This window comes from Rhinichthys klamathensis, unplaced genomic scaffold (assembly GCF_029890125.1).
Source record: "Rhinichthys klamathensis goyatoka isolate OS25496 unplaced genomic scaffold, OSU_Roscu_1.1 h1tg000504l_1, whole genome shotgun sequence".
NCBI lineage: Eukaryota > Metazoa > Chordata > Actinopteri > Cypriniformes > Leuciscidae > Rhinichthys > Rhinichthys klamathensis.
In genome coordinates this window covers 1394725-1405000 of record NW_026606985.1, presented here as the reverse complement: position 1 = coordinate 1405000, position 10276 = coordinate 1394725, and the positions used below count along the sequence as shown (strand labels likewise).

General features: G+C 43.1%; 1 protein-coding gene across 1 annotated transcript in view; it reads left to right on the top strand.

Annotated features, from left to right (window-relative positions):
• The window catches only part of lamb3 (laminin subunit beta 3), a 20218-nt gene extending 9944 nt beyond the window's left edge, over positions 1-10274 (top strand). The window contains 11 exon segments of the mRNA XM_056237925.1: positions 620-992; positions 1101-1261; positions 3109-3320; positions 3387-3590; positions 4075-4219; positions 7631-7855; positions 7858-7948; positions 8647-8788; positions 8872-9048; positions 9312-9465; positions 10069-10274. Of these exon segments, the coding sequence (XP_056093900.1) occupies positions 620-992; positions 1101-1261; positions 3109-3320; positions 3387-3590; positions 4075-4219; positions 7631-7855; positions 7858-7948; positions 8647-8788; positions 8872-9048; positions 9312-9465; positions 10069-10208 (2024 nt within the window). The 3' untranslated portion in view covers positions 10209-10274.
• The last annotated feature ends 2 nt before the right edge of the window (positions 10275-10276 follow it).

The window sequence follows — 10276 nt, the reverse complement described above, 5'->3', positions numbered from 1 at the left end:
AAGTTTGTTAATTAGTAAGTTAGTTATTAGTTTGTAAGTTTGTTAGTCAGGAAGTCTGTAAGTTATTTGTTAGTTAGTTAGTAAGTTATTAGTTAGTTAGTTAGTAAGTTTGTTAGTTAGTAAGTTATTAGTTAGTTAGTTAGTTAGTTAGTTAGTTAGCAAGTTTGTTAGTTAGTAAGTTTGTTAGTAAGTTAGTAAGTTTGTTTGTGAGTTTATTAGCAAGTTTGTTAGTTAGTAAGTTTGTTAGTTTTGTAAATTAGTTGGTAAGTTTGTTAGTTAGTAAGTTAGTTAATTTAGTAAGTAAGTTAGTTAGTATGTTTGTTTGTAAGTTTGTTAATTAGTAAGCTAGTTAGTTAACAAGTTAGTTAGTTGTTAGTAAGTTTGTTTGTAAGTTTGTTAGGAAGCTAGATTACTAACTAACAAAAAAAAGTTAAATTTTCAATTGTTTTGTTTATATGTGGTATTTAATTCTCATTTACACTTTATTTATTATATATTTGTATAATCTTATAATATGTATATTTATCTTATATTATATTTATTCAATATTTAATGTATATGTTGTGTTTAATACAATGTAATACTGAAAGTGTCCTTCTGGTGTGTGTGTTTGTGTCAGCGTGTGACTGCGAGCGTTCGGGCACAGAGTCGGGCGGCTGCGATAAACGCACAGGCTTGTGCCGCTGTAAATCAGGCATTACTGGCCTCCGCTGTGACGTCTGCGCCCGCGGCTATTGCGCCAGTTTCCCAGAATGCCCGGCGTGCCCGTCCTGCTTCTTCAGCATGAACACGCGTCTGCAGGAGCTCACGCTCAGTCTGGAGCGTCTCTCCAACTCCCTGCTGTCCTCTAGTGGACGACCAACATCTAGCGACTCGAGCCGCAGGATCCAGACGCTCCGGGACACACTCGCTCTGATCCAGGAGTCCGTGTCTGTTCCCCCGCAGTCCAGCCGCGCCCTGACCGAAGCCCTGCAGAGACTCAACACGCTCTGGTACACACACACACACTAACCCTAAACCTACCCTTCACACACTCACACTTCAACTAAAGCTTGGTCAGAGTTGCTGTAACGCTGAGCCGTGTGGCTCTGCTCCTCCAGGTCTCAGATGAAGGGCTTGAGAGTGGATCTGCCGTCTCTGCCTCGGCACCGAGAGCTGGAGCGAGAGCTTGACGAGCTGCAGTCGCTCCTGTCGTCTCTGAGTCTCCAGTACTTCAGCCGCAGAGACGCCTTCACCAGCGCCGCCGGACCCACCAACGCCAGTGCGTATCTGTAGCGCATGATTCTTCATTGATCATTCTGTAGCATGAGCGCTAATTAGCGTTGGGTATCGTTTGAGTTTTAACGATTCCGATTCTGCTTATCGATTCCTAATTTCGATTCCAAAAAAAAAACTTAGATATCATTCACATTTAGGGCTCTATCTTGCACTCGGCGCAAATGACTTTGTTCACTGACGCATGTATCATTCCTATTTTGCACCCGCGCAAAGCGGACTTTTCCCTCCACAGACACACGTCGGTTAACTAAGAAATACACTTGCGCTCCCCGGGGCGGTTCAGCGCAAAGAGGAGGCGTGTTCCGGCGCAAACTTTCCCTCATGCTATTTTGCTGTTCTATAAAACAATTGCGCCACTGACCAGAAAAAAACTAGTCTAAAGTCAGTGGCGCGTTGCGCGTTGTTCATTATGCTATTTTAAGCGCGCATGCTTGGCCATAATGTAGCGGGTGCACAACGCGCATACACCTTGATTCTCTCATCAACACAGATGCAGCAGTTTTTATTTTTGCAAATCATACATTATAACAAGGAAAAATATTAACACATGAGGGAAATCATTGTGGTGTCCATGAAAATTTAGTTTTTTTCCTCCCACGCCTGTTTAACCGACGCTGATTTGTATGGGGATGGGAGAAACCCACCCACGATAGATAGATAGATAGATAGATAGATAGATAGATAGATAGATAGATAGATAGATAGATAGATAGATAGATAGATAGATAGATAGATGATAGATAGAGAGATAGAGAGATAAATAGATAGATAAGTCTGATTTGAACGTTGAATTTCTTGTTATTTCTGCATGCATTCTAGCCTACTTCAGACAGTCAATAAACAGTGCCGTCTGAGGGTGTTACTGCATGAGGGTTTATGCCATAGTTTACAGGTGCACGCAAAACACGCAATACAACGTCACTTCTCTGTCTTTCACGGTCCTGACAAGAACGTCGGTCTCCTCGGCTGTGAACCGCTGCTGACGCGCGCCTGGTAAATCCGCCGTTATAATAGCAATCCGCCATGCAACAAGCGCGCCTGCTCTTAAAGGGAATGTGAGATGACGCTCTGATTGGTTTATTCCACGTTACGCCCAAACCACACCTATGAATAATGAAGCTACTTCAGGCCAACCTCTTTTAGATTTGCGCCAGGCGCAAGAGGCATTTATCCCGCCGGGAAAATAGCAACAGCGCCGGGATCCGCCCACAAAGTTACTTGCGCTTTGCGCTTTGACACTTGCGTTTCAGATCGTTAAAATAGGGCCCTTAGTGTTATTGCTAAAGCTGAAACTGCAGCTGAATATCATGAGCAGAAATCATCAGCTGAAGAACACTTACACAAGCAGCGTTTGCCTGAGGTTTAAACACACCATAGAAGAACAACTAGCCCAACTAATACACACTTTCAGCATTATTACACACAATAAACACTCAGTCATTACACAAGAACACATAAAACATTAGCGATCGCAACAAAGATATGATTGGATTAAACAGTGTTTTAAGATCAAATGTAAAATAACACTGTACTTTATAAATAAAATATACATTACAAATATAGTTACAGTTATTCAGTGAAGAGCGAGTGTGTGTTCTCTGTCTTGTGTTGTGTGATTAGTGATAGAGACGGCAGGAATATGAGCGCTGTCACTTTAAGAGCTGCACGGGTCCAATACACTGATACACATGAGGACAGAAAGTATTGAAACGCTCACAAAGAAATCAATAAGAGGAATCAATATTTAAATTTTATAACAAGTGTCCGATTCCTGACCTCAAGTATTCAATTCCCAACTCTATCGAATAATGGAAACTTCTTCACTCTCAGGTGACTTCTACGCCATTCAGAAGTCGTATGAGAAGTCGACAGACGCCGTCAAGCGAGCCGACGCCACCAAAGACGCCCTGAAGAAGTCCGAGGGCGTGCGAGAAAACGCCCTGAGTGGCCTGGACGCCCTGCAGCCCGGAAACACCGAAGACCTGCAGAACCTGAAGACGGACCTGGAGACGCGGCCCAATCTGACTCCCGCCGCCACCAAGGTGAGATCATCGCTGACGGGAAGGGTTAGTTATAGAGGAACGGGTCAGTAAAGGTGTGTTTAATAGGTTTGTGGCAGTGATCGTGTGGAGCCCTGCACTCCGGAGCGCTGTGGAGGCGACCTGTGTCCTCCGGACGGAGCGCCCCCTTGTGGAGCGGAGGACGCCTGCACAGGAGCACTGCCCAATGCCAACAAGGCCTTTCAGGACGCCGACGAGGTCAAGGCCAAACTACAGGATCTCAACGACAAGATCACCCAAGCAGCGGAGCAGGTACCACCAGTCTTACTATATCTTATTTATACCTATTACATACAACAATAAAAAATATTATAAAGAAGTGAACGTTCAATAATAAAAATTAAATGTGTAAAAATAAAATGTGTTATTAAATTTAATGTTAAACAAGCCAAAAATTATGATGAATAAAATTGATATTGGGAAACATAAAGATGCAATTATGAGAATTAAAAGTTGCACTTGTAAATATTGAATAAAAAATAAATTCATAATAAATATTTGTATAAATTGTCAATAAATAAACAAAAATTTAATTATAAACATTACATATAAAAATAACAACATTATACATAAGTTAATATTAAATTCATTAAAAAAATATGAAAAAGTCACAATTATGAGAAATAAAATTGAAATTGTGAAATATAAAGATGATGACCAGCTAGAAAGACTAATAAGACTAGTCAGTTTTGATTTTACATTGACTTATGTTGACGTTGACTGTCTGAAAAAACAGATACAGGAAGCTGAAGATTCGGCCAATAGGGTGCGACTGTCCACTGACAAGCTGGCCAATCAGATCAAGCAGGTGCGAGCCGACGTGGACGGAGATCTGAAAGACACCAAAGACTTCATCAACACACTGAGGGACTTCCTGTCAGGTCAGTAACACACTCACACACACACACGTCATTGCTTTAATTTATTTTGACATGCTGCACACTGTGAAGTATATACCATGAATTTATTCATAAAGTAGTATGTGAAGCAGGAGGATCTATTATATAGCGCTTTTAACAATATGGATTGTTTTAAAGCAGCTTTACAGTGATTATAGGAAATTAGAGTAACAGAGATTGTTTTGGCTTTACAGCAGCTCTAGAATAAAGTAGTATTTAGTATGGTGTTTTAAATCGCAGTAGTTTTTAGCGTGGCGTTGTAAAGCGCTGTAGTGTGTTGTAAAGTGCTGTAGTGTGTTGTAAAGCGCTGTTGTGTGTAGTGTGTTGTAAAGTGCTGTAGTATGTAGTGTGTTGTAAAGCGCTGTAGTGTGTAGTGTGTTGTAAGCGCTGTAGTGTGTAGTGTGTTGTAAGCGCTGTAGTGTGTAGTGTGTTGTAAAGTGCTGTAGTGTGTAGTGTGTTGCAAAGCGCTGTAGTGTGTAGTGTGTTGTAAAGTGCTGTAGTATGTAGTGTGTTGTAAAGTGCTGTAGTGTGTAGTGTGTTGTAAAGTGCTGTAGTGTGTAGTGTGTTGTAAAGCGCTGTAGTGTGTAGTGTGTTGTAAGCGCTGTAGTGTGTAGTGTGTTGTAAAGTGCTGTAGTGTGTAGTGTGTTGCAAAGCGCTGTGTGTAGTGCGTTGTAAGCGCTGTAGTGTGTTGTAAAGTGCTGTAGTGTGTAGTGTGTTGTAAAGTGCTGTAGTGTGTAGTGTGTTGTAAAGTGCTGTAGTATGTAGTGTGTTGTAAAGTGCTGTAGTATGTAGTGTGTTGTAAAGCGCTGTAGTGTGTAGTATGTTGTAAAGTGCTGTAGTGTGTAGTGTGTTGTAAAGCGCTGTAGTATGTAGTGTGTTGTAAAGTGCTGTAGTGTGTAGTGTGTTGTAAAGCGCTGTAGTGTGTAGTGTGTTGTAAGCGCTGTAGTGTGTAGTGTGTTGTAAAGTGCTGTAGTGTGTTGTAAAGCGCTGTAGTGTGTGGCAAAGCGCTGTGTGTAGTGTACATTTTTTACATTTACATTTATTCATTTAGCTGACGCTTTTCTCCAAAGCGACTTACTATTGCTATATATATGTCAGAGGTCGCACGCCTCTGGAGTTAAGTGTCTTGCTCAGGGACACATTGGTGTCTCAAAGTGGATTCGAGCCCGGGTCTCTCACACCAAAGGCATGTGTCTTATCCACTGCGCCATCACCACCCAGTGTGTTGTAAAGCGCTGAAGTATGTAGTGTGTTGTAAAGCGCTGTAGTGTGTAGTGTGTTGTAAAGCGCTGTAGTGTGCAGTGTGTTGTAAAGCGCTGTAGTGTGTAGTGTTGTAAAGCACTGTAGTGTGTTGTAAAGCGCCTTAGTATGTAGTGTGTTGTAAAGCGCTGTAGTGTGCAGTGTGTTGTAAAGCGCTGTAGTGTGTAGTGTGTTGTAAAACACTGTAGTGTGTAGTGTGGCGTTGTAAAGCGCTGTAGTATGTAGTTTGATGTAAAGCGCTGTTGTAAAGCGCAGTAGTGTGTAGTGTGGCGTTGTTAAGTGCTGTAGTATGTAGTGTGTTGTAAAGCTCTGTAGTATGTAGTGTGTTGTAAAGCTCTGTAGTGTGTAGTGTGTTTTAAAGTGCTGAAGTATATAGTGTGTTGTAAAGCTCTGTAGTGTGGCGTTGTAAAGTGCTGAAGTATGTAGTGTGTTGTAAAGCTCTGTAGTGTGGCGTTGTAACGCGCTGTCGTATGTAGTGTGTTGTAAAGCTCTGTAGTGTGTAGTGTGTTGTAAAGTGCTGAAGTATGTAGTGTGTTGTAAAGTGCTGAAGTGTGTAGTGTGTTGTAAAGCTCTGTAGTGTGGCGTTGTAAAGCTCTGTAGTGTGGCGTTGTAAAGCTCTGTAGTATGTAGTGTGTTGTAAAGTGCTGAAGTATGTAGTGTGTTGTAAAGCGCTGTTGTGTGTAGTGTGGCGTTGTAACGCGCTGTCGTATGTAGTGTGTTGTAAAGCTCTGTAGTGTGTAGTGTGTTGTAAAGTGCTGAAGTATGTAGTGTGTTGTAAAGCGCTGTAGTGTGTAGTGTGTTGTAAAACACTGTAGTGTGTAGTGTGGCGTTGTAAAGCGCTGTAGTATGTAGTTTGATGTAAAGCGCTGTTGTAAAGCGCAGTAGTGTGTAGTGTGGCGTTGTTAAGTGCTGTAGTATGTAGTGTGTTGTAAAGCTCTGTAGTATGTAGTGTGTTGTAAAGCTCTGTAGTGTGTAGTGTGTTTTAAAGTGCTGAAGTATATAGTGTGTTGTAAAGCTCTGTAGTGTGGCGTTGTAAAGTGCTGAAGTATGTAGTGTGTTGTAAAGCTCTGTAGTGTGGCGTTGTAACGCGCTGTCGTATGTAGTGTGTTGTAAAGCTCTGTAGTGTGTAGTGTGTTGTAAAGTGCTGAAGTATGTAGTGTGTTGTAAAGTGCTGAAGTGTGTAGTGTGTTGTAAAGCTCTGTAGTGTGGCGTTGTAAAGCTCTGTAGTGTGGCGTTGTAAAGCTCTGTAGTATGTAGTGTGTTGTAAAGTGCTGAAGTATGTAGTGTGTTGTAAAGCGCTGTTGTGTGTAGTGTGGCGTTGTAACGCGCTGTCGTGTGTAGTGTGTTGTAAAGCGCTGTTGTGTGTAGTGTGGCGTTGTAACGCGCTGTCGTGTGTAGTGTGTTGTAAAGCGCTGTTGTGTGTAGTGTGTTGTAAAGCTCTGTGTTGTGTAATAAAGCGCTGTAGTGTGTTGTAAAGCGCTGTAGTGTGTAGTGTGTTGTAAAGCGCTGTAGTGTGTAGTGTGTTGTAAAGCGCTGTAGTATGTAGTGTGTTGTAAAGCGCTGTAGTGTGCAGTGTGTTGTAAAGCGCTGTAGTGTGTAGTGTGTTGTAAAGCGCTGTAGTATGTAGTGTGTTGTAAAGCGCTGTAGTATGTAGTGTGTTGTAAAGCGCTGTAGTGTGCAGTGTGTTGTAAAGCGCTGTAGTGTGCAGTGTGTTGTAAAGCGCTGTAGTGTGTTGTAAAACACTGTAGTGTGTAGTGTGGCATTGTAAAGCGCTGTAGTATGTAGTTTGATGTAAAGCGCTGTTGTAAAGCGCAATAGTGTGTTGTAAAGTGCTGTAGTATGTAGTGTGTTGTAAAGCTCTGTGTTGTGTAGTGTGTTGTAAAGCTCTGTAGTATGTAATGTGTTGTAAAGCGCTGTAGTGTGTAGTGTGTTGTAAAGCTATGTAGTGTGGCGTTGTAACGCGCTGTAGTGTGTTGTAAAGCGCTGTTGTGTGTAGTGTGGCGTTGTAAAGCGCTGTAGTGTGTTGTAAAGCGCTGTTGTGTGTAGTGTGTTGTAAAGCTCTGTAGTGTGGCGTTGTAACGCGCTGTCGTGTGTAGTGTAGTGTGTTGTAAAGCGCTGTGTCGTCACCCGCAGAGCCTCAGTCAGACCCGGAGCAGGTCCAGCGAGTGTGTGAGGCGGTTCTGGAGGCCCGGCTGCCTCTGAGTCTGGATCAGCTGAAGCAGAAGCTGAAGGATCTGCAGGATCTGATGGTCTCAGTGCCCGACAGCAGCAGCGTCCTGACGACTAGCGGCCCGCAGCTGGAGAACGCCAGACGCCTGCTGGACGCCGCCCGCGACACACGGTACACACACACACACACACACACACACACACACACTCCAGCGTCCTGACGACTAGCGGCCCGCAGCTGGAGAACGCCAGACGCCTGCTGGACGCCGCCCGCGACACACGGTGCACACACACACACACACTCCAGCGTCCTGACGACTAGCGGCCCACAGCTGGAGAACGCAACCACTCTTAGCAACGCAAACACATGCTTGTTCTCAATGATATTGTTCATTGAAGCTTATGGACTAGAGTATGTGAGAGATCAAGCGAGTGTACCTGCATTTACAGTAGATGTAGCATTTGCCTTCATTCATAATAAAAAATCAGTTTGAATGTCCGCTGCGATATCTTGTCGTTTTAACAGTTAAGGGGTTTTCCCGTGCCGTGACACGCTAGTCATTTATCAGTTGTGTCTTTCTTCTCCGTGTTCACAAGTTTCAGTCGTTTCAGTATAAAAGTCTTCTCTACTGACGGACTCACTCGTAAAGACAGTGTTTGCCGCCATCTAACGGCGTAATAATGTAACGTAACTTCTGCTGCTGTTCGCGGTCAGGGACTATTTTCTCCAGCGGAAGGAAGGCTTTTAGTGATTTAACTTCATGAAAGTTGCATTGATGCATGTTTTTTTGGCTTTGATATTTGTATTGTGTGGTAGCCGTTTTATAAAAGCAATAAGGTACTCGAGGCTAGCACTATATCGCGAATAATTGTGACTCTGCTTTGCGTCGTGCCTAACAACTCCTCGTGACTTATTCACCGCACAGCCTCGAGGACCTTATATTTGTATGTGGCTGATGTTCTTGACTGGTCGTTTGCAGAGACGCAGCGTTTGGCATCCAGCAGGACGGCGAGAGTCTTCTGAAAACGATGGATGAAAATGAGAACATTTTCGACGACCTGGAGGACAAAATCCGGCAGAGCGTCGACATCGCCAACGAAGTTAAGAAAGACGTAGAGCGGGTCAGTTCGAGTCACGTGTGCGGAAACAACGGACACGACCTCAGAACTCAAATTAACCTGGATTTATCATCTCTCTCTCTCAGATAGAGGACGTGCTGGTTCCCGCTGAGATGGGGATTGTGGGTATTTCAGGGCTGATGGATGAGATTCGCCCCCTGGTGGACACATTGAGGAACGACGTGACGACAGAAACAGCGCTGGCGAACGACGCTCAAGATCAGGCGAACTCAGCTCAAGACGAGGCCGACCGGGCCGCACAGGTACTGAACACACACAGCAGTTCACGTTTATTTGTGTAGCGCTTTTCACAACACACATCATTACAAAGCAGCTTTACAGAAAGTGCACAAGTCCACATTACAGTTTACAGCGATCAGAGGAGACTGTCTAAGTTATGTATTTCAAAAATATACATATACAAAATCACAGTTAGCTAAAAATTACACTCACTGGTCATAGTTAGTAATGGTTTGGTTAGTAAAGCAACGTGTGTGTGTGTGTGTGTGTGTGTGTGTGTGTGTAGGCTCTGGAGGCGTTAAAAGACGAGTTCGAGCGGATGAAACGAGCCGCGGCTGAAAACACTCAGGCTGGGGAAGATGGTGTTCGTTTACTAAAGCTACAGGAGGAGGCGGAGTCTCTGATGACGGACACCTCTGACATCATGAAGGCTCTGAAAGGTAACACCCACAAAACATACATCCCATAATGCCATGCACACACATTACCGATTGTGTGGTTTGTGAGTGATTGCGAGACATTTTAGAGAGATGGGAACAAATCATTGAATCAGTTAATACTCATTTGATTCACTGACTCGATTCATTTGAATCAATTAGTGTATTCGATTGACTCGGTGAGTCGATTTGATTTTTATTCATTCAAATCTGTGAATCAACGGAGTCGATTCACTGACTGTTTGATTACCTTAGGAATCGATCCACTGAATCAGAGTCAGTTGAATGAATTCAACTCAAACACTGTTTTTGGTACTAAAGGTTACATTTTAAATGCAGTTTATAATAAAATCAAAAAATGTGTGATGATTGCGAGACATATTAGAGTGATGCAAACAAATAATTGAATCAGAGTTCTGAATCAGTAAATAGACTCATTTAATTCACTGAATCGGTTCATTTGAATCAATGAGTGTATTTGATTGATTCAGTGAGTCAATTGGATTTATTCAATCAAATATATGAATCAAATGAATCGATTCTGTGAATCAAATGAATCGATTCTGTGAATCAAATGAGTCTATTATTCACTGACTGTTTGAACAGATAAAGAGGCGTCCATACGGCAGCGAGCGACAGAGATGGAGGAGAACGGCTCGCGGTTGACCGGTCTGGACGCTCAGGTGGAGAAACTGCGAGACGATATCCGCTATAAAGTCACCAGTCTGAACATGTGCCAGGGCTGATGACACACACACAACACACAACACTGATGACACACACATAACACACAACACTGATGACACACACACAA